The sequence below is a fragment of the Macrobrachium rosenbergii genome, chromosome 15 (assembly GCF_040412425.1).
Source record: "Macrobrachium rosenbergii isolate ZJJX-2024 chromosome 15, ASM4041242v1, whole genome shotgun sequence".
NCBI lineage: Eukaryota > Metazoa > Arthropoda > Malacostraca > Decapoda > Palaemonidae > Macrobrachium > Macrobrachium rosenbergii.
Genome location: NC_089755.1, coordinates 56447700 through 56472085, shown reverse-complemented (window position 1 = coordinate 56472085; position 24386 = coordinate 56447700). Strand labels below are relative to the sequence as shown.

At 37.7% G+C, this 24386-nt stretch overlaps 2 protein-coding genes across 4 annotated transcripts; one reads left to right on the top strand and one right to left on the bottom strand.

Moving 5' to 3' along the window:
* Positions 1–27: 27 nt before the first annotated feature.
* On the bottom strand, positions 28–24090 carry LOC136846770 (uncharacterized). Of its 2 annotated transcripts, none has more exons than XM_067117995.1 (6): positions 23953–24090; positions 6677–7021; positions 5445–5655; positions 4231–4382; positions 3083–3250; positions 28–2799 (listed from the first exon to the last, which is right to left on the bottom strand). In XM_067117995.1, the coding sequence occupies exons 2-6, from the start codon at positions 7016–7018 to the stop codon at positions 2578–2580; spliced, it is 1095 nt and encodes a 364-aa protein (XP_066974096.1). In that variant the 5' UTR covers positions 7019–7021; positions 23953–24090; the 3' UTR covers positions 28–2577. The 2 variants fall into 2 exon arrangements, with proteins under 2 accessions (XP_066974096.1, XP_066974095.1); XM_067117994.1 differs by lacking the exon at positions 23953–24090 and adding an exon at positions 11547–11687.
* On the top strand, positions 16534–23372 carry LOC136846771 (uncharacterized). 2 transcript variants are annotated; one of them, XM_067117996.1, is made up of 6 exons: positions 16534–16594; positions 18178–18528; positions 19716–19926; positions 20877–21028; positions 21684–21854; positions 23027–23372. In XM_067117996.1, the coding sequence occupies exons 2-6, from the start codon at positions 18181–18183 to the stop codon at positions 23237–23239; spliced, it is 1095 nt and encodes a 364-aa protein (XP_066974097.1). In that variant the 5' UTR covers positions 16534–16594; positions 18178–18180; the 3' UTR covers positions 23240–23372. The 2 variants fall into 2 exon arrangements, with proteins under 2 accessions (XP_066974097.1, XP_066974098.1); XM_067117997.1 differs by having other exon boundaries at positions 16534–16647.
* Positions 24091–24386: the final 296 nt, after the last annotated feature.

Genomic DNA, 24386 nt, shown 5'->3' with positions numbered 1-24386 from the left:
CACTATTCAACAAGGGAGATTCTAGAGTAATGAAGTAAATAAATTTATTGGACATAATCTATTAACGTGTAATTTACAAAGAAAATATATGCACAGTCAAGTAATGCAGAAATACATGTGGATCTGGTAGCCGGTAAAAGCTTTAAACTCAAAGGTATTCATTTGCTACTTGATGGCTTTCCTTATCAATATCTTTTTTTGAAGTTGCAAGTTTGTTGATTGTGTTCAATATATGTATTTCTTTACACTTCACCTTCATTATTTTATTACAGGTATATACACTTGTATTAATGTCAGCTCATGTACTGTATATACAGATAGATATATATATATATATTTACAAACATTAAGCTACAAATGATGTTTAATATCCAATTCCCTCTACCTGGGACATAATGTCGAAGTGAAATTATACCTGATGAGTGATTCATCCCTTATATCAATTACTGTATAATTTCCCATTGGTGTTATGTCCCAGATAGAGCAAACTGCGTATTAGACATTTGTAGCTTAATGTCTGTGAACATAAAGAAGTCACGGAGATGTGATAAAAATTCATATGTATATACGTGTATGCCTATTCCGACTTATGTTTATACACGTACAGGTATATACATTTATCCACATTCACATTCCCTATTTGTATTTTACATTACGTTCTATATCCTTACACTGTAATTAGTTTTATGTACATATACATTTAAAGACGATACACAATTCATAAAGAACACTTTACATTACTACACAAATCGAAGACTTACACGTGTGTCGTACGTTCGGACAACCTGATTATTTTTTCTACTTTCATCACATCAAGAACTTTTGTCTCAGTAAGAAGAACCACTTCACACATTCTGTTTGGCTTAGAGGCACTAACATCACGGCTACTTCTGTACTTGGTTCCCGTTATTATGGCAAAGAGGGATTTCTACTGTGGTGAGCCACAGCTGATTGAAACGACAGTTATTTAAACTGTGTATGGCAGGTGACTGCTGTGTATACAATGTTATTATATCTTGGCAACTGATGTATAGTATACATGTACAAAAGTATATGTATACACATACATATACAAAGTACATGTGATAGGTATGCAACATGTATTTTTTTCAAAACTTGTGCAAGGACGACTGACTGATGTCTCAAAGTGGTCAGAATTCATGAGACTTAGTGCTCAAGGTCTGAGTGAATTTACACGCCTTTCCTTATCCGATACCATATTAAATAGACTTACGACACTACATGATATGTGCGAAATTTACAAGTGAAAATCAGCATATTATTGATGTCTCTAAAAACATAAGTGGGGGTAAAGCTAAATTTCTTCAAAATATAAAAGGTAATTAATATATAATAGTCAACTTACCCAGTTGTGTGTACAGTACACAGATCCTTGAGATGGGCTCTATGCAAGTCTGGAAACTAGATTAGTGAACAGTATTTTATAATAATTAAAGCATCTTGACCACAAAGAAAAACTAGGAGACGAAGTCCCAAGTCGCTACACTGGTTTGTATGATTCTGAGGCCAACATAATCAAATTCTCCCCAGGCTGCTCCCCAACCTCATCTGGGCCAAGTTCCTGATCACAAGCTTTTCTGGTCCTGCGGCACCTCGTATCAAGAGGAGCACTTGTCGTGAATCTTTCTGAAACGAGCCACCTAAAATACTAACCTTGAGACTGGCCTGTCTTTGGGAGAGCTGAACATACAGTGATTGCCAACTTAAGAAATTACAAGATACTGAATTACGCCAAAAGTCCAACAAAGTGCAGTAAATGAATGAATAACGCAGTCAACTGGAGCCAGCCTTGTGGAAAATGTTAACCAACCAGCTTAGGTTTCCAAGAACTGATTAGTTGTGCCATGTTGCTCTGGTTTAATTTGAGTCCCTTAACATACGGTTGATACCAGAGTCATTTGTCCAAGGAAACTGAAAGGCAATTGAAGAAGCAATGTACACCACCTATGTTGGTGCCCTCCAGCATAACTGTTGGCATACTCTAAAGAAAATGTATCTGCTTGATGTGTAGAAGAGAATTAATCAGATACACTGCCCTGTATTATGAAAAATGTAAACTTATACTTGAAAGTGAGAGGAACTGTTGTGGTAGAATTACCAGTCCAAATCTACCTCGGATTAAGCTTAGGGTAGGAGTAAGGGATAGCCACAATATTGCAGAAAGGGTACAAGAGCACACCTGAATGGTATGAAAGTAAATACACTGCAATTACAGATATAGGTACACACTGGGAAAAGTAGTAGGCAGGTGGCTGTGCAATCTGGTGTGACAATAGCTAAACTTCTGCATACATAGAAATAAGTTGAAATAGGTTGCAGGATACATCTGTGGCACTAACAGGTGTGGTACAAAGCTACTACCGCCTGTTCAGGTTATGACCTAACAGAAATTAGGGACATTTGCAAAATACAACATATTGAGGAGACCTGTGCATCATAGGTTATGTAATGTAAGCTTATGGCAATCACTTTCTCACAGTGTAATACCTTAACAGCAATTGATGGAGTGAAGGTTTGGACTTGTCATGGACTGCTCTACTTAAAAAGTCTCCACGCTTAGCAATATTCCCAGTCTTGATGATCTTTTGGGCGACATTCGACGGGGCAACGTTTATCTATCTTGTAGAGCGCTTTGGCGTCATTTATGTAGTTCTTTTCCCCGATGTAGGTTAAGTTCACTCTCCGCGTTGGGAAAGCCTTCGAAGGACCGCCATACGACCTACACAGGTACGCGGCGTGGACTGTCATGTTCGCTGTCGCCATATTCCATAACGTTCTCTGCAAAAGTAATTGGAGTGTGTTACGATGAGATGATATGCAGGCCAGTTACTCTTGAGTATAAAAGCAGTTCATTACTTTACTGACAATGTTAGAAGGTTCCTGGCTAAACAGTGAGTGACTATACCAATGAAGACACCCTGAATGACCTATGACACAGTTCCCTTGACCTATATGTCATATAATTACATCATAATCTACTGATGATTAGGCTTATGTAGCCACTCGCTGTTTTCCTGGGCAATATCAGAAGAAATGGTTGATCTCTCGTCATGTTACTTACAGTCAGTTCACGCTGATCAGCGAAACGAGATTTCTGAGGAAAAGGTGCTCCTTGGAGTAGCCGTTTTGTGATCTGAATCACATCAGTTTTCCACGTGTTGCAGCCGCCCCACATTCCGGCTAATATGGGCGTCTTGTGCAGTGGGTGGTCTCGCATTGCGTGGAAACACTAGGACGGTGCGAGAAAGTTTGTTAAGATTTCGAAATTCTCTTATAATATGTCTTAGAAACTACATTTATTTGATGAAGGGTGCACCCTGTTTTTTTTATTTATTTTTTTTTTTTTATTTTTTTTTTACATCTCGGGAATGCTCTGTGAACCTTTTCAGGACTGTGACCATAGCCCACATCACTAAAGTTATCCTATTTAAAGATGAAATGGTGAACATCACTGGCAAGATTTCAAAAATAAAAGTAGCCAGTAACGGAATTCATTATAAACCGGTCAAAAATGTCATTGTTTATGGCTGGTTTGTGGAAAATGTCATTGTTTATGGCTGGTTTGTGCGACATAAGTCTAACAGAACTTGGTCCCCGGGTAGGAAATCTGTTTAGAAGCAAATTTCCATTTTTACTCCAGTAGCTTTGAAGCAAAGGACCACGTCTACGTTTAATTGGGTCCAAACTTCAATTGTAGGTCCTGTCCCTCAAATGAACGAATGAAAATGAATATAAATGAAGTTCTTTGGTCAGAATCATCTCAAGTCTCCTTCCACTGAGCTAAGTCTAAAAAATTAGTTGGCTTTCAAGCGTCTGACTGTGGCAGTCGTCTAATTACTGTCTTCTGCTAAATGGCATAACATGGTAATGATGTTTACGGATGAAAATAATCAGTATGTTTCAAAACCTAAGCTAAAGATGAGTTTTTTATCAAGTTATAACACTGCTTTAATGCCTAAAGATAAAAATAATCGATGTTTCAAAACCTTAGCTAAAATATGAGTTTTTATCAAGTTATAAGCGCTGTTATAAAGATATGCATAGGTAAAATCTTATCAAATGTATATGGCTTAAAGGATTCAATTCGATTCAATTCAATAACTGGTTTAAATGGCAAAATAACTCGGTAGTGATTCAGTAGTGACTTTAATAGGTAAATAATTTGTATACTATATGTAAAATGAGTCAGTTGCTGGACAAAACACTCACTGTGCCGTCTGCTATCCAGTCATTGACGGCATCGACTTCTCGCTGGATAATTGACGAATCAGAGTCTCGAATCATGAATCTATCGACGAAATCGTCTCCCATTGGGGTGAATCTCCACACTTGGCCCACTGACCCGGTGACGTTGCCGAAAACTGCCGTTGAAAATGGTGATATATAACTGATTTAATTATGAGAGCTGGAGAGGATTCACGACAAGTGATTTTTCAGTTTATTTTCTAATACCCGATTCTAAATTTGGGAATTCTGGGAAGACAAAATACAAAGAAGAAGAAGAAGAATATTTTCAGTGTCGTAGCTGTTCCATAGACCTATGCTGAAGCCCACAGTTCCGCATGCACGGGACTTCAGAATTGAACGATCTGTTACTCGGTTTTGTCTATCGCTATTATTTCTGTTCATTTCCTTCATTTCTTCTACCTTACTGATACTTCCCTTCTTTACCACCTCCTATGTATAAACACGTCCTTAACCTGCTGCACACAAGCAACCAATAGCTTAAAAACAGTCCTAACCAGTGCTTCATGTGATTATCCAGTTTGGGTTAAAAGTTCGTTCTCTAATTACAGCCGTTTTCGTGTTTTCAAACCCTTTTGTGATATGTAGGAGACATGTTTATGACATGGTTTACCTAAAAGTGGACAACTTTGAGCCATAGCTATCTAAATATTCAAATATTCACAATCTGAGTGGTTCTTACACCAGATTTCACTGTACATCTTACTAAACTGGCTGAATCTCCTAGTACTAAAAGAATAAACACTTTCAAAAAGTATTTTCCTTAAAATAACTTTAACATTACCGGCTGAATCTTCTAGTATTAACATAATAAGTATCACTTAAGTGTGCAAACTTTTCAAAAATGCTTTCTCCTTAAAATAACTTAGCATTGCTGGCTGAATCTTCTATAGTACAAACAGAATAAGCATCACTCATGCATCAGTAAGGTTTGCGGACTTCTCAAAAAGTCTCTTTCCTTAAAATAACTTAACTTTACTGGCTGAATCTTTTATAGTACTAACAGAATAAGCATCACTCATGCATCAGTTAAGGTTTGCGGACTTTTCGAAAAGTCTTTTTCCTTAAAATGACTAAGTTACCGGCTGAATCTTCTAGTACCAACAGAATAAGCATCGCTCATGCATCTGTACACTTTCGAAAAGTATTTTCCTTAAAATGCCGTTGACTCTACTGACCTGGTAGTCTTTCCACATTACAGAGATCAAGATAAGGATATTTGCAGGCCAGGCTACACAGCCAATTCCGATGGACGGGATTTTGCATGTTCATTCGATGATAGAACCTGGCATACCATCCCGGGTATGCTTTGGCTATCTGTGGTACTATCTCCACCATCCCGTTGAAGTATTCGTTCGGGAAGTCTCCGAAGGCTGAGTAACTTATGACCTGCGGCAGAAATTTTGGAAGAGAAAAGTAATGACAGTAAATGAGTCATACTGAGACAATAAGACTGGCAGGAACTTTTGCATATTTTGGTTGTAGTTCGAAGCCTGCTTGCAGAACGTTTATCAAAATGCAGAAATGAAATTTAAATGTCTGATTCCAGAATACGTGCAGTTATAATGACGGCGATTCTAAGGGGAACCTGAATAACATGAGTGAACTATTTGCATCAATAATATGACTCTCACTTGAATTAGATACTTTTAAAACGATTCTAACAAATCTGCTATAGGCCTATCAGAAAACGGTGCAACACTGCACTGTTTTTGTTATACAAGAACTTTAAATAAAAGTGTTTTTGTCAGTTTTACAACAAAAGTCATTAAGCTGTGTTTTTGTCAGTTTTGCAACAAAAGTCAGTAAGCTGTTTGGAAAACCTGGGTTATGTCTGATCTGTCCAGTTGTACTGGAATGTTGAAATATGACTGTAGGGTTTAACGTCTGTATGTTAAGTTTCTCAAGAGACTGATGTCGTTAAGCGCACTGGACCTAACGTAGATTTCTTTGCTGTAGCCTTGTGAAGAAGACCAGTAAGCAATGGCAGCTTGAAGTGTTTTAAGTTTTGTCAGATAGTCTCATCTTAGTACCTAATCATGTCGTCAGGTCAAAATGGACATTAAAGAGAACTGAAGTGATTTTAAAGGCTTCAAGCCTATAGTTTATGAGTGAATCCTGTATCCTAAGGCATCTGAGAATAGATAAAGGTAAACAAACTCATATTCTGGTTACATAAAAGAAGGTAGGCCCAATTGTTGCTTGAAATTGAAATAATTGCATCTCCAGTAAAGAAAAAGGACTGATAGCTAGTACTCATTGTTTTGAATGAAAATAATAACTCCTCTGCAAACACTGTGACATCTCAGGGACACAAAGCTTCATAAGTACAGATCAGAAACTGAAATACTGTGACATCAGGGACACAAAACTTCACAAGCACAGATCAGAAAACTGTCGCACTCATTACATTTTGGTGAGGTCCTCTCAGAGTAGCCCAGTCGCCGCAAGTAGATTCTCCATACTCGTCCTTGATCCTCTGGAGTATTCCTTTGGTGCTGGCGTAGAATCCAGGACACCCGTTTGGCAGGAGAGACTGGATGGTCCTCTGACAAGAGCAGTGGTCCAGATCGAACGTGACTTCGCAGACAGACCCGTTCAGAGTTGCATTCACGGCTGCCATTTCAAGGCCGAGGTACCTGCGCAGCCTGTCTCGAGGGCTGAGTTTCCTCTCGATCACGAAGATCATGACGATGACGTACATGCCTATCATGAGGGTAGACCTTCTGTTCAGGAAGACGAGTCGCGCCATTTTCTGAAAGAAGAAGATGATGATGAAAGATGAGACCATGGTTACGAATGCATTATGCATTTGAATGCTTTGTAGGGTTCATCTTCTGAATAATAATAATAATAATGATAATAATAATAATAATAATAATAATAATAATAATAATAATAGTCATGTTTATCTTTAGGTAAAATATGCATGCACTGACAAAATATGTCTCAAACCTAGTCCTAGACTTATGAATTACATAAACAAATGAGAATCTCATTAAGCGTGAGACTGAATACTGCGTGGCAGTTGATCTATAGAATAAGGTACAGGTTTATTTCTCTCTTCGTAGAATATGCAAGGGCTGCTGGGATTCGAACCCACTCACACTAGTAGTAGAGAAGTTAAACTAATACTTGTAGTGATAAGCTCATGGATAAGCTTATCCAAAAAAGTATGAGGAACTCGAGAAGTTGAGAAGGTGATTGTGGCTATCAAAAAAGCAATGCGATACGATGGTGGGAGTGATTTTACTCTAGTCCTTGCAAATTTTATCCGAATCTGACGGAATATTTATGCTCGTATGTGTGACTTGAAATAAACTTGCATTCTTCTTCGTTGTATGATGGGTTGGTACCTATGGTAACTTTACTTTCACCAGAGTTCCAACAAAACATGATTTCCTCAATGAGACTTTTCTGGGATAGTTGTAAAGAAAGTATTTAAGACTTCTCTGAAACCGTTGCATTTAACTGTCGCCAAAATTGTTATATATTTCTTTAATAATCTTTGTAAACATATCATCAAGACATCAAATAAAAGTAGAAAATATATGCATGGTTACAGGAGCATGTAAGTTTTAATTTGCAAACTGCTGATTTTATGAAAATTTATATCCTAAGCATAAATACATATATATTTTTAAAGATTTTTATGATTAGTCAAATGTAATTGCAGCAGTTTTGAATAACTTATGTTGATTTTTTTTAAAAGCTCGAAATACCATTTATTGAATATATATGAAATTCCTCTCCGGTATAATGAAATTCGCAAATAATGTTTCACTTTATACATTTGCGATATGTTTACCTCTAATGGGAACCAAAATATTGACCAAATTTACTACGAGAATACAATTTCATTCATAAAAAGGCTATGAGCTTATGGCTGCCAACATAACCTTAGGTTCACCGTTAACATTCAGAGATAACTGTCGTATTTTAGATACAAGGATCTTTGTAAGGGCATAATTATTAGTAGTTTCAGCTGCGTAGCTTCAGCTGCGTAAACATAACTGACTAGAGACTAACCTACTTTCGTCATGAGTCTAGCTAATAAGATGCTGAGTACAGCTGCCAACCGCTCCCACTCCCTAGTCTTACACAAACAACATACACACACACACAGACACAAACACACACAGACACACACACACACACACAAAAGCCGGCTTCATCAGGTGGCAATGTCTGTGGTAAGCCAATTTTTCTTGACAGAAGCCTTCTTTATCGCTTAGTTCATCCACACTGCCTTCAAGTTCTGGTACAGAACAGAAAAACTGTCTGGCATTAACCTCGGTGCTGTGACGCCAGTTTGAATTAGCATAAATCAATCTGGTACAGAACACAGAAAAACCAACTGGCTTTGCTGGCTACGTCTAGCTATAGTGCTTCCGGTTCAACACCACAGGGCTCACTCCGTGAGAACCTGTGGAGTGATTCCAGCTTCAAGAGCATTCCTCTTTCCTGAAGACATGGGCACTTGGCAGAACTCCAGGCTCATTCCCATTCTAAATATCCACCAATATGAAATCAACCCACTCCATGGGATGAGGGACCCGCCTTCTTGAACCCACAGTCTATCTAGAGTTCTAGACTTCATATCTCGCTTGCTTGAGGTACCATGTATTTTATGCACAGTGCTTTATGCAAGCAAGTGTACAGATGCTCTCACAATGGCTTCTCGCGGTCTGATGATGGCATATGTGATGGTTCCTCAATATTTCCCAAGAGATTTGGCCACAGCAGAAATCTTTTCACCAGAGAAAGATGCATTTCAGTAGCCATGATGCTCTCGTAACTTCTCGGCTTCCTCGCACTTTTTGGGTATTCCTATGAGTCTAGGTGTAGGATACTTCCTCACTACACACACGAGTCTAGGTGAAGGATATTCCCTCACTATACGCATGAGTCTAAGTGAAGGATACTCCCTCACTATACGCATGAGTCTAAGTGAAGAGGGATACCCCCCTCACTATACGTATGAGTCTAAATGAAGAATGATACTCCTCGCTACACGTATGAGTCTAAGTGAAGGATACTCCTCGCTACACGCATGAGTCTAGGAGGTGAAGGACAAACGAGAAAGCAGCCTTTACTTTCCACGACAGGACTCGAACTAGAGCACACTATAACACGTCACCATAACACGTCACAATACGCAGCTCACTTCATAGCTCCCGTCCACTATTTTTTTTCCACTGATCACCATTAAACCCTCCCCCTCAAAAAAACTGTAAAATCGTTCACCATCAGAGAAACTGTTTTCCAGTCGTTTTGAAATGACACTGTAAATCACAATAAGTTGCCTGAAGTAAATAAGTGAAGATGTCTTCACTTTAAAGTGCTGTGGCGTCTTGATTGACCATTTACTTAACACTTATGAGAATATTAATATAATATATTAATATAAATTATCCCTGGCATGTATCAGTACGGTGTCTTGCAGACGCTGCCACAACCCTTGTGAACAAGCTTATGCTACAACCCTTGTTAACAAGCTTATGCTACAACCCTTGTTAACAAGCTTATGCTACAACCCTTGTTAATAAGCTGTTACAATAACCCTTGTTGATAAGAGGTTACTACAACCCTTGTTAATAGGCTGTTACATAGCCCTGGCTTATAAACTGTCACTACAACCCTGGCTTATAAACTGTCACTACAACCCTGGCTTATAAACTGTCACTGCAACCCTGGCTTATAAACTGTTACTACAACCCTGGTTTATAAACTGTCACTACAACATTTGTTGATGAGTTGTTATTACAACACTTTCGGTAAACTGATACTGAGCTACAACCCTTGTTAATAAGCTGTTACCACAACCCTTGAGATAAGCTAGTACTACAACCCTTGTGTGATAAACTGTAACCACAAACCTCAACCCCTTCATAAGTTGTTACAACCCTTGTTAATAAGAAGCTGTTATTAAAAGTATTAATGTATATATATATATAGTAGTATATATATATATATATATATATATATATATATATATATATATATATATATATATATATATATATATATATATATATATATTAGGCTACTTTAATTCAAATCAAATTTGGCTTAGACAGAGCAGGAAGTAAATAAAAAAAAAAAGAATTTTAGAACGACTTCATTTTAATAGCATAAAATGCTTCCATTTTAGAACGACTTAATTTTAATACCGTAAAATACTTCAATTTTAGAACGACTTCTTAAAAAAACTACAGAATGCTATAATTTTAGAACGACTTCTAAAAAAAACACTATAAAATTCTTCAATTTTAGAACGAATTAACCTTGAAATATAAAATGCTTCAATTTTAGAACGACTTAATTTTTAATCACCTATAAATGCGTCAATTTTAGAACGACTTATTAAAAAAACTATAAAATGTTTAAATCTGTTTCACTGTATATTAGTTTCACTCGTTTCACTATTTTCACGATATAAATTCCGTCGTCATCTCCGCCGTTGATTCTCTCTCTCTCTCTCTCTCTCTCTCTCTCTCTCTCTCTCTCTCTCTCCTTAACGACCAGGCCTCTATTTTCAACTGGCCTGGGCTAGAAAATTGCACGAGATTACCATGGTTCCGAGAGAGAGAGAGAGAGAGAGAGAGAGAGAGAGAGAGAGAGAGAGAGAGAGAGAGAGAGAGAGAGGTATTCAGCACAATGTCCATTTTTACAGTTTAAACAAAAAAAATTATTTAACAGCAATTACAGCGTGAATCTTTTGTCTGTAACTGTTATAATTCGTCTCCGTCCACTTAACAGATTCCAGGAGAAGATTCCACGTCCTGGAATCGACCGGAATGACAGAGGGATTGTTCTCTGCTTTCCTCAGAATCCAGAAGACGATTCCACGTTCTGGAATCGACAGGAACGAGAAGATTAACTGTTCTCTGTTTTCTGCGAGTTAAACAAATTTGAAGTCTAGCAGTTTTTAGTCAAGTTTCTCAAGACTTCTTCTTCTTCTTTTAAAGGGAGCGATTTATCTCTCTAAGACTTCTTCTCCTTTTAAAGGGAGCCACTTATCTCTCTATGACTTCTTCTTCTCCTTTTAAAGGGAACAACTTATCTCTCTCGCCACCTCTGGATCAATCTTCTTCTCCCTCACCCGCCGGAGGGAGCCACTTATTTCTCCAAGACTTCTTCTTCAAGGGAACAACTTATCTCTCGCCATCTCTGGATCATTCTTCTTCTCCTTCATCCGTCGGAGGAAACTGCCAATCGTTGAGAGGAAAAATTGAGGATTTAGAGAGAAAAAAAACTTACGAAATAACGATACTTACTATTCACTTAACCGGAAAAAATGAAAACAAAAAACAGAAGCAAGTAGATATATAGATGCCCCGTCGACTTAAGCTTAAATGCCGGCGTGAAGTGGCACAGACGTCATTGTAAGAGTGAATGGTTAATGTGTGTGTGCTCTGACGCAGGTGATGGCACAATGGAGCTCTGGGCGTTCTACCAGACAATGGAGAAAATTCCCGTTCAAACTAGACGCACCTGAGGAGCCGATTAAAAACACCTGTCTGTGTTCCTCTTGTGGTTCTTTACCCTTTCGTCCGCTGTAGGTTATATTAAGGGCGAAAGAAAATGAATCTTGGAAACCTTTCGCTCTTTCCTGCCGTGAGCCGCTAGGCCCAGTCATGGCTGGCGGAGGTTGACTTCTGTAGGGGAAATGCTTCTTTAGTACACAATATAACGGGATTAATTAAACTAAATAATAATAATAATAATAATAATAATAATAATAATAATAATAATAATAATAATGAATCCTACGACCTTTTTTTTTTCTGCCGTGAACCGCTAGGCCTAGTCATGGCTGGCGGAGGTTGAGTTCTATAGGGGAAATGCTTCTTTAGTACACGATAAAATGTTATATATTATCCTAAATAATAATAATAATAATAATAATAATAATAATAATAATAATAATAATAATAATAATAATAATAATAACGAATCCTACAACCCCTGTTTTTTCCTGCCGTGAACCGCTAGGCCTATTCATGGCTGGGAAGTGAGTTCTGTAGGGGAAATGCTTCTTTAGCACACAATAAAATGTTATATATTATCCTATATAATAATAATAATAATAATAATAATAATAATAATAATAATAATAATAATAATAATAATAATACGTTACTGAAACCTCAACAGAACATTAGTCTAGCAGAACATGGCTGGCGTGGGCGAGTTCTGAAAGGGAATTTTATCTTCAGTACACACCAACAAGGCTGTTATTTACCCTAAATAATAATAATAATAATAATAATAATAATAATAATAATAATAATAATAATAATGTTACTTAAACTTCAGCGGAACTGGTATTTGGTCAAGACGCAGTGAAGCTAGGCTCATACCAGCGAGGTTCCTTACATTGTTATGTCGATTCTGCTCAAGTAACAAGGAACCAGGCGGCGAGAGAGCATTTGTACACTGCGCATCAAGACTATACAACAAAATACCGTCTGAGGGGAAGAGCATACAAGAAAGCAAATTTAAAACGGAACTAAGACTCTCCTATTCTGCAAAGTCTACGATACTGACGAGAAAACACTGGAAGACAATTATGAACTACAAGAAGCACCTTATTTCGAAAACGTACATGGGTCCGCCAGAGAGGGAATGATCCCTGTGGAGGGTTGTATATAAAGCCAAACAAAGTGAAAGAACGTGAAACAATTAGTTACTTTAGTTACTTTACTGACAAAATATATATTAAAAACAAATATAAGTAACCAGCAGAAGTATGGCTTACATTCCTATGCAACTTGAAGTACAATACACGCATTGATATACTCTCAGATTTCCGTGAACAAACTGACACATTTCAGATACATTCATTCAATTTAGGAGGTCGCCCATACTACTAAAATTAAGGAGCTGACAGATATATATAAATATATCAACGAAAACGAGTCTTAAGGAACATTCAACTAAGAAACAAGTGCCATTCTGTCTGCACACACTTGTCTGTCAGCTCCAACTGATGGCGCGATTACACCGAGTTACTTCTGTTCGAATATTTTTCGATTAATAATTGTGAACGAGGCAAGGTGATAGTCTGGGATTAACCTTTTAATGGTTTTATTATACGCAAGGCGTGTGTACTTTCACGTCCGGCGTTGCCAATTTTAGTAAACGTAAAGTGGATCATTCAATCATTCGCGCCCATTTGTAATCTCTCGAGTATAGGCCTATAGGTTTAGTAACCAGCTTTCTCTCAAATTACACTTATTTTCTGTAATGGATTTGTATCACACTGATCATAAACAAAATATACAAAGGTTTTTTCTGTGGCTACACACACACACACACACACACACACACACACACACACACACACACACACACAAACACACACACGCACACTTGTGTGGAATTAGCGAGAAAATGGAGTCTCACTTCTTATGGGCTCGCACACGCTTTTATGTGAGGCGGTTATGTTACACTGCACCTCTATTTTACGACTGGTAGGTCACACTGCGCCTCTATTTACGGCTGCTAGGTCACACTGCGCCTCTATTTACGGCTGCTAGGTCAGCCTGTACCTCTCTTTATGCCCGTTACGTCACATTGCGTCTCTATTTATGGCTGCTAGGTCAGCTTGCGCCTCTATTTGAGGATGTTACGTCAGACTGCGCCTCTAATTGTGGCTGATAGGTCAATCTATGACCATATTTACGGCTGCTAGGTCGATCTGAGCCACTGTTGACGGCTGCTAGGTCAATCCGTGCCCCTATTCACGGCTCCACATAAGAGGGCGATCTTAAACCATATTTAGCTATCTATCTCTCTATCTCTCCATCTAGCTATCTATCTATCTATCTATCTTATAATAATAATAATAATAATACGTTACTGAACCTTCCAAACAGATTATAAGTCTAATGGAGCTGATCTTTAATCATAGCACAGTGAAGCTAGGCTTATGCCAGCAAGGACCTTTACCCCTAGGCGCCTGTATGTGTGGTCAGGTGTTAAAAAAAAAGAGGGGGCCTCTTAAGAGGTGTAGTGTGGACCTCGGAACTCTGAACAACCAACGAGAGACGAATGGAGCCAAACAATTGTTACAAATATGTCGCCACCTGCTGTAACTACACAGTCTACCATTGGCCAGTAACACAGTATTCTAGATCTTAAGTAACACGTGAATAAAGGTTAGATTCATATGCCGCGTTCCTTCGGTCTTAAGTAACAGGAGAATCGAGACTGAATTCACAGGCCGTGTTCCTTCCATGTTTTGAAGATAATTAGTACCAGGAATGAAGCAATTCCTCTTTGATACGTGAAATCACTTCTATTAATTTTAATGCATCTAAGGTAGGGTAAGGGGTCGGGGTGTTGGTTTGGTAGAGCAGGGGGCGTTTCTCCCCCCTCAAATCTCTCTCTCCCTCTCCAGTGAAAGTTACAGACGCAGAGGAACAAGACTTGTCAGAAAACGGAGCTGGTAAGAGGATAATAAGTCTGTTAAATTAAGATGTTACTCATAAATCATAGGTACTTATACTGACATATATATATATATATATATATATATATATATATATATATATATATATATATATATATATATATATATATATATATATATATATATATATATATATATATATATAATCAACAGCCAAATATATAGAATTTACAGCCAAACTCACAACAGACATTTAGAGGCAATAATAAGTCTGTTAAATACATATGTTACTCATGAACTATAGGCACTTATACAGTCAGAAACGCATAGAATTAACAGCCAAACTCACAACAGACATTTATTCAGAGGCAGGCATGACATGCCACGGGTTCAAATGAGACCCGAGAATGAGACCCAACGATAAAATATGTAAAGGAAAGAAAAAAAAAAACGGGGAAATAAACCACATTTGTTGAGAGATAATGAGAACAGGTGGTGGGTGTCCTGTAATCAAGAAAAAATCTAGAGTAATCTAGACTCTGATATCCATTCCCTGCTGGCGTCACGCGACTTACTAAAAGGAGTCTGGGGTCACGATTCAATGAATGTTTTGCTTAAGAAACTAATAAAACGTAAGTAGAGGCAGGTGCAAGATTATTAAAACTATGAAGTTATGGAATCAATGAAAATTTAACTTAAGAAACTAACAATACGTTGATAGACAAATGCAGGAATATTAAAACTATAAAGTTGTGGAATCAATGAAAATTTAACTTAAGAAACTAACAATATATTGATGGAGACAAATACAAGTATATTAAACTATAAAGTTATGGATTCAATATAGATTTAACTTAAGAAAGTAACAATATGTTGATAGAGACAAATACAATAATATTAAAACTATAAAGTTATGTATTCAATAAAAATTTTACTTAAGAAACTAACAATACATTGATAGAGACAAATAAGAATGATATTAAAATATTAAAACTATAGGAAAATTTGACTATACTGTAGGCCAAATACCCGTAGTTGTTAAGAAAAAAAATGGTAAAATTTTGGTTTCAAAATCGACCTGTGACCTTGAAAAATAGGCCAAGGTTAAAAAAAGGTAAATATATAAGGAAAGTAAATATTTGTGGATTATTATATTCCTATTTGAAATGTATATCTTGCTAGTTTCATCAATATTGGGTGGTATGATAATAATAATAATAATAATAATAATAATAATAATAATAATAATAATAATAATAATAATAACAATAATAATAATAATAATTTATATGAAACCCAAATTGCCGAACAGTAAACTAAAGAACGAATTAAATTTCGAACCCAAATTGGTACCGATCCCAGGGTTCTCTCAAATAAAAGGCCAGGTTCCCTGGGTTCGATCCTAGTGCGAGGTAGACATTTGATTCAGATGTACAAATGTCTCAATAATCTTTTAATCCTCGACCTACTTTGTCGCGCAAAACGAGTACGATGTACGAATACACACGAAAATTGTATATATACTGTATATATATTATATATACTGTATATACATATATTATATACAAACCTGTCCGTCCGTCAGTCAGGACAGAATGACCCACAAGAAACAAAGAAACAAAAATCTCCTTTCGTCTTCCTAACCAGAGAAAAAAAACATTAAAAAACTCTCGCACAGACGAGGAAAAAAAAAAGATAATAATTGCCAAGTTTTACCGCAACCTGAATCATTCTGGTATCGCGCGGAGCGACTCAGCCCAAACTGGAATTAGGAAACACTTGTGCTATTAATTTTTTTTTTTTTTCCAATTGTCAGTTCTCCTTGTTCCGACCGTTCTCTGAAATTCGGCTGGGGTATGCCATTAGTCTCTGCTTGCCATTAATTTTCCTCTGACGGGCCAGAAGCGAGTGTGTATGGTACAGTTTTGTTGAGTGCGGTGCATATTTTTTTTTTTAGTGTGGTACATTTTTGTTGAGTATGGTACATATCTTTATTTAGTGTGGTACATTTTTTTTTGAGTAAGGTACATTTTTTTGAATGTGGTACATTTTTGTTGAGTATGGTACATTTCTTTTAGTGTGGTACATTTTTGTTGAGTATGGTACATATCTTTTTTTTAGTGTGGTACATTTTTTTGTTGAGTATGGTACATTTCTTTTAGTGTGGTACATTTCTGTTGATTGTGGTAAATATTCATTGAGCATGGTACATTTTTTAGTGTGGTACACCTTTGTTGATTGTGGTAAACATTTATTGAGCATGGTACATTTTTTAGAGTGGTACATTTTTGTTGATTGTGGTAAATATTTATTGAGTATGATACATTTCCGTTGAGTATGGTACATTTGCGTTGAGTATGGTACATTTACGTTGAGTAAGGTACATTTCCGTTGAGTACGGTACAATTTCGTAATAGCAAAGGAAGGAAAGTTACACTAGATTTGGCGTAGGTACGTTAAGTCATGATTTTAAAGAAAATAAGAGATTTACGAAAAAATGTTAGCAGTAAGTGAACATGGTACATTTTTGCCGAGTACGGTACATTTTCACTAGGTATGGTACATTTTCATAAAAGTGGAGGGAAAGCTACGCTAAATTTGGCGCAGATACGCAAGATCGTAGTTTTAATTAAGAGGGAAATTTGCAAAAAAAATTAATTTTGAATTTTTCTCCTTTTGACAAAATATAATATAAATTATGATGTCGTATCTATGTACATCGAGTGACTAGTGAATTCTATAAGTTAATATATTTCATTTAGAGGGAAAGTGGGTGTTAAATCATCTTCAGAGATGTTAAATACGAATTCAACATATGTTACTTTTCCCCAACTAACGCAAACTATTTAAAATATGTCGATTTTAAATCGGAATTTGACTAATGACATATATATATATATATATGTACATATATTATGGTGAGATGTAAGTGAACATAAAATCCTAAATTAACCTGAGCTACCATGACAGCAAGGGATTCTTCGCCTAAAATGGACCCCTGGATTCCGCCCAACCAACAGAGATCGGAATAGAGAATTTGACATCACAAGTACGAAGTTTAAGTTGCCCAGACTTGACAAGAGTGCTTGGGACTTGTTTGTGATTCAAAACGCGAGAAAGTGTGTGTGTGTGTGTGTGTGTGTGTATGTGTGTGTGTGTATTTGTATGTGCGCGCGCACGTGCGCAGTTTACGTGCGTATTTCTATATACATTATAATCATGTCATGTAAACTCCGCTTACCTACTTTCGTTTGAACCACTATATATTATTTATTTCGTTATCTATCTATCTATATATCTATCTATCTATCTATCCATCTATCTATCTATCTATCTGTCTATCTATCTATCTATCTATCTATCTATCTATCTATCTATCTATCAATTTATCGATCTGTCCATCTATTTATCAGTTTATCTATCTATCCATCTATCTATCTATCTATTTATGCATTTATCTAAGTATTCATCTGTTTGTTCATCCATTTCAGAAAATGACATCCATCTTCGCAGCCCGAAAACGCCTCGCCCTCGCGCTCAGCGTCGCAGCCGTGACTATCCTCTTCGTGTCCTACGAGAGGAAGTTCTACCTGATGGAGGACGCCCTACACGTCCTGAGGGAGCGCACGTCCCTCTTCTGCTCCTTGAACAGGACCTCGTCCTTGTGCAACATCACCTTCGAGCTGGAGGGGTGCTCCTGCCAGAGGTCCATCAGGGCGCACCTGCCAGTCTCCTGTCCTGGATTCTTCTCTACTCCGAGGGGGATTTTGGCCGGGATTAAGCGAATGTATGGAGAGTCTACTTGCGGGGACTGGGCCACTTTTAGAGGGCCACACCAGAAGGTGAGACACTTTGAAGGGGACGCACCAAATGGTGAGAGACTTTTAGGGGGCCGCACCAAATGGTGAGAGACTTTGAAGGGGGCACACCAAATGGTGAGAGACTTTGAAGGGGCCACACCAAATGGTGAGAGACTTTCAGGGGTCCACACCTAAAGGTAAGACTTTCAGTTGGCCACACCAAAAGGTAAGAGCTTCAGTGGGCCACACCAAAAGGTAAGAGCTTCAGTTGGCCACACCAAAAGGTAAGAGCTTCAGTTGGCCACACTAAAAGGTAAGAGCTTCAGGTGGCCACACCAAAAGGTAAGAGCTTCAGTTGGCCACACCAAAAGGTAAGGCCTTCAGAGGGCCCCACCAAAAGGTAAGAACTTCAGAGGGCCACACCAAAAGGTAAGAGCTTCAGAGGGCCACATCAAATGGTGAGACCTTCAGAGGGCCACGCCAAAAGGTGTGAGACGATGTAAGGCTTTCAGAGGGCCACACAGGGTAAAAACAGTTTTTTGGGAGTTTTTCACTCTTAAAATCCTTTCCCTTGATCAGCTCATTGAAGCCTTTGTGAGTAGGGGGATTAGATTTTTTGTTTCAGTTGTAATTTGAGGTGATTTTGTGAAATTTTGTGAAATTTTGCGAAATTTAGGCTGTCAAGCCGAGCGCGGGGCCCACTTCCAGCCATTCAGGGCTCAAGGCAGTGAAGAGAGGGAACTGGAGTGGTTGGACAGCAAGGTAAAAAGAGATCCAGTAAATAATCTAGATGAAGTCCAGTCCAGTGAGAGTACAGGATTTATGGACAAATGACTGTTGTTTTGCCTCAGAAAAGTAAGGGATCTCGGACAAATGACTATTGTTTTACCTCAGAAACATAAAGGATTTTTGGACGAATTTCTGTTGTTTTACCTCAGAAAAGTAAAGAATTTTGGACAAATTTCTGTTGTTTTACCTCAGAAAAGTAAAGGATTTTTGGACAAGACTGTTGTTTTACCCCAGAAAAGTGAAGGATTTTTGGACAAATGACTGTTGTTTTACCTCAGAAAAGCAAAGGATTTTTGGACAAATTTCTGTTGTTTTACCTCAGAAAGAGCAATGAATTTCTGAAACAGCCCTCTGACCTAGTCCAGCGAAAGCACAGAACCTTCTACAGACACAACGACCTGTCCTCAGAGTTTTACCTTTTCCAAACGTTTGAGTTACAGGTCGTGAGTTACTCGGTCTTCGGAGACTTCCCAAACGACTACTACCTGGGCATGGAACTCCTGATACCCCGGATCGCTGAAGTGTACCCGGACTGGGTCATCCGGTTCTACCATCGAATGGACTTGCACAATGCCACCGTCCGGAACTGGCTCTGCGACCTGTCTTGCATCTATCCACAGCTGGATCTCTGCCACGTCGAGAATCTGCCAGGTCAGTCAGTGGGTTTCAGGTGATTTGGGGGCCTTTTTGAGGAGATTTTCTTGTTTTTGGTTATTTTTCAGTGGTTTCAAAGCTAGGTCATGATTGCTGAGGACTTGAAATACTTTTTTTCAGTGGTTCCAAAGCTAGGTCATGATTGCTGAGGACTTAAAATTACTTTTTTCAGCGGTTCCAAAGCTAGGCCATGATTGCTGAGGACTTAAAATTATTTTTTTCAGTGGTTCCAAAGCTAGGTCATGATTGCTGAGGACTTGAAATGACTGTTTTTAGTGGTTCCAAAAGCTAGGCCGTGATTGCAGAATACTTGAAATGACTGTTTTCAGTGGTTCCAAAAGCTAGGCTGTGATTGCAGAATACTTAAAATGACTGTTTTTAGTGGTTCCAAAAGCTAGATCAAGATTGCAAGTGAATTTACCTTGACAGGTCACAGTTTTCAACTGCTACCAAAGATTAGGTGCTGGCTTCTGAACTAGTTTTCTTGATATTCCATTGCTTTCCACAGGTCATAAATGCCTAGTAATTGATCCTGAACAGTCTTCTTCATAAGATAGCTTTTATTCAAAAAAGGGATTCCAGTTATTTCAACGTGACTGACCTATCTTCAAGTCAGTTGTCCAAAAGGTCAGGTCATAGTTGCTGCTTGACTTTCTATGGCGAAATCCCTTCTAGGCTTTGGAATTTTCTTTGGAATTCTCTGTTTTCCCTCAAAATGCAAGTCCTGTTCTCTTTCAGACCTTTTGTACAGACCCTTCTACCTTCCTTCCTCCACCATACTCTGCAACTTCTCCCTACTCTCACCTTACTAGGCAAGTATTTATAAGTTCTTATGAGTACTTATATACAATTTAAGTAATAATAATATTCTCTTCTGAATCTGTTGCATAGGCCCTTCTGCCTTCCTTCTTCCACCACACCCTGCAACTCTTCTTTACTCTCCGCAGTTTTCGGCAACATCACCTACGCCTTCGGGCGTGTCTGGCGGTTCGCCCCGATGGGCGACGCCCTCGTGGACAGGTACATGGTCCGAGACGCAGATTCGCCCATCCTACAGAGGGAGGTCGACGCCGTCGAGGATTGGATCAAGGACGGGACGGTGGGTCGACCTTGAATAAGTATTTTATTCTTCGCGTGACCTTAACCTTAACCTGTTTTCTCTTCTTCCTTCAGTGTTTCCATACACGCCACCCTTCACCTTAACCCTAACTTTTTTCTCTTCCTTCCTCAGTGTTTCCAAGCACCTGACCTTGATTTATCCATCCTATTCTCTATATATTTTCTCTTCCCGTGATCTTAACCTTAACCTTCTTTGACATTTTGATTTCCCTTCCTTCCTCAGTGTTCCGTTACCTTAACCTTAACTTTTTTATTCCCTTTTTTCTCTTCGTTCCTCAGTGCTCCGTAACCTTAACCTTAACCTTTTAAATCCCTTTTTCTATTCCTTCCTAAGTGCTCCGTAACCTTAATCTTAACCTTTTAAATCCCTTTTTCTCTTCGTTCCTCAGTGTTCCGTAACCCTAACCTTAACCTTTTAAATCCCTTTTTCCTCTTCGTTCCTCAGTGTTTCCACGTGATGCCAGACTACCCATGCCACCCTTAACCTTAACCTTTTTATTTCCTTTTTTCTCTTCCTCCCCCAGTGTTTCCACATAAACAATTTCTAACCCAAACCCTTTTTTTCTCTACCTCCCCCAGTGTTACCACATAAACAACCTCTAACCTAAACCCTTTTTTTTCTCTACCTTCCCCAGTGTTTCCACGCGATGCGCGACTACCCGCGCCACGGCGCCCGCATGCTGGCGGGGATGTGGGGCGGGTGCAACGACTGGCGGGCGGCCGATATCCTCAACGCCACGAGGCGTATCTTCGGCTCCGCCTTCTACACCCAGACGGATGTCTTCGCCGACCAGCGGGAGATGCTCGTGAGCGAATTACATTGAATTACATTAAATTACATCAGATCACATTGATTTGATTAGACCCATGTTAAATTGCATTTAATTATTTGATTGTATTCATCCTTAATTCTATTCATTTTTAGCAAGCTTGGTTTCTCGAATGATATAAAATTACAATTTCATTAGATTCGTTTTTAATTACGTTGGTTTTGTTATTATATTAATCCTTAATTCTATTCATTTTTGGCAACCTTGGTTTATTGAATTAGATTAATTCTAATTACATTATATTAAATTACATTGATTTGATTAATTCTATTAATTTTTGGCAACCTTGATTTACTGAAGTGCATTAATTCTAATTACATTACGTTAAATTACATTAATTTGACTATACTCGTTTTTAATTACATTAATTTTTTATTATATTAACTCTTAATTTTATTCATTTTTAGCAACCTTGATTTATTGAATTACATTAATTTTAATTACATTAAATTACGTTGATTTAATTAGATTCGTTTTTAATTACATTAATTTGATCATATTAATTATAATGTAGTTATGATCATTTTTAATTCGATTCATTTTGAGTTACCTCGATTTATTGAATTACAAGAATTCTAATTACATTAATTTGTAATTTCATAATTTTTTCAGGTTATGTTATAATTACGTTAGAATTACGAATTAAACGATTTATATCCTTGTATTCGTTTGTAATTACGTTTATTTTTAATCACATTAATTTTTAATTATATTTATTTTTATTACACTAGAATGTCTGGTTGCAAAGTGTAACATTATATTCCCAATGGCAGACAAACTTAGGCATATTTCCAACATTAAAAAATTGAATTAGTTCCCAACACTAAACAGGATCTAGATTGGTTTCCAACTAGTTTCCAACAATGAACAGGACCTAGATAAGTTCCCAACTAGTTTCCAACAATGAACAGAACCTAGATTAGTTCCCAACTAGTTTCCGACCATTAACGTAGCCTAGATAAGTTCCCAACAGTAAACAGAACCTAGATTGATTCCCAACTAGTTTCCAACAATGAACAGAACCTAGATGAGTTCCTAATTAGTTCCCTCCGACCGACCGAGAGAGAGAGAGAGAGAGAGAGAGAGAGAGAGAGAGAGAGAGAGAGAGAGAGAGAGAGCTAGCTCACTAACTTCCTCTCCTCCTGCAGAGAAAGCTATGGCCGATAGCTGGAAGGAACATCACAGTCCACGCCTCCTACTTCTGCAAGAACTTCGGGTATTCGGAGCCCTTCCCCACCAGGAGGGACAACTTCACCTACGTAGGGGAGAAGTCCTTCATAGCAGGATACGTGATGGAGCCCTTTGCCGAATGCCCGGAGGAATGCCGCCCTTCGAATCACATGGATTGGCTTCATTGCTAATATACTTTCCCTCGACGAAACGTGGGTTAGAAAAAAAGCCTAACTTTTTAAACCCCCCCCCCCCACCAAAAACCCAGGTAATTCAAGGGTTCTACAAAAGAAGGAAAAAATAAAAATAAACAACTTCCGTCTCTTTAATCTTATCACAGTTGTGTATGGAATCATAAACGCCACGATAAGCCTATATATTAAGTATTAAAAAAAACACATCTGGGACAACCATTTTATAAAAAAACACTACGAAAATTTGCGTGCAACCAGAATACATCTGGGAATAAACCCAAAGGTTTATTTTCAAGACAAAAAAAACCTTTCTGGTGTCGGTAAAATAAGGTAAAAAAATGATACATACATACAGTACATACATACGTTGAAATCTGTATGCAACGTATTTAATTAAACAATAATTTCAGCTAATGAAAATGAGAGGAAAGACAGTCTATGACTTTTGAGCAACGCCAGTTTGATAAACCTATAAATAAATGTAAACGTGTAGTGATTTTCAGCTAATAAAATGAAAAATGAAACGGGTTACGACTTTTGAGCAACGCCAGTTGGATACACCTATAAACACGTCTAAAAAACTATTTCAACAGACATCTCAGTGTAAAAATCAATCTTTCATACTGTTCAAGGTGGACAGTCATTGACTCCAGAGAAACGCCAGTTGGACATACCTATAAATAAAGTCTAAAAAAACTATTTAAACTGACCTCTTAACGTCACGAGGAATCTCTTTCTCTCCAAAGGTATATAAACACTCAAACCAGTCACTAGCAAACTGTTTCCACAGACATCCACTTAAGACTGACAGGGACGTTCCAACTTCCACAGGATTGTCACAGTTTTCAAGAGCGCAGACAAACTGGGCTAAACGATACTTAAGCTGAAACGTTGGTTTGATACCTTTTTCAGTATCTTTACTTACGCAAAATCTACAATATACAATATTTTAGATAATTTTAATATTAATAACTTTACAATTAATAAAAAAAATCGTTGACGCGAACTTTTCTGAACTGCAAATTTGATTTTACAAGGTGACCCCGTTACATTCTAATTCGACAGTTTTGGCCGCGCATGCGCATCTGAACCTCACGTTACTATATTATGTAGAAGATTATATACTCTTTTAGCAAGAATACAG

Bases quoted from the DNA above. Each gene is read 5' to 3' on its own strand.
- LOC136846770 (XM_067117995.1), bottom strand. From the start codon at position 7,018: ATGGCGCGACTCGTCTTCCTGAACAGAAGGTCTACCCTCATGATAGGC. The intron at 4,383-5,444 runs GTCAGTAGAGTC...TTTCAACGGCAG, and splicing joins TAATGTGGAAAGACTACCAG to TTTTCGGCAACGTCACCGGG. The intron at 2,800-3,082 runs GTAAGTAACATG...TTACTTTTGCAG, and splicing joins CTGATCAGCGTGAACTGACT to AGAACGTTATGGAATATGGC.
- LOC136846771 (XM_067117996.1), top strand. From the start codon at position 18,181: ATGACATCCATCTTCGCAGCCCGAAAACGCCTCGCCCTCGCGCTCAGC. The intron at 18,529-19,715 runs GTGAGACACTTT...TTTGAGTTACAG, and splicing joins TTAGAGGGCCACACCAGAAG to GTCGTGAGTTACTCGGTCTT. The intron at 19,927-20,876 runs GTCAGTCAGTGG...TACTCTCCGCAG, and splicing joins CCACGTCGAGAATCTGCCAG to TTTTCGGCAACATCACCTAC.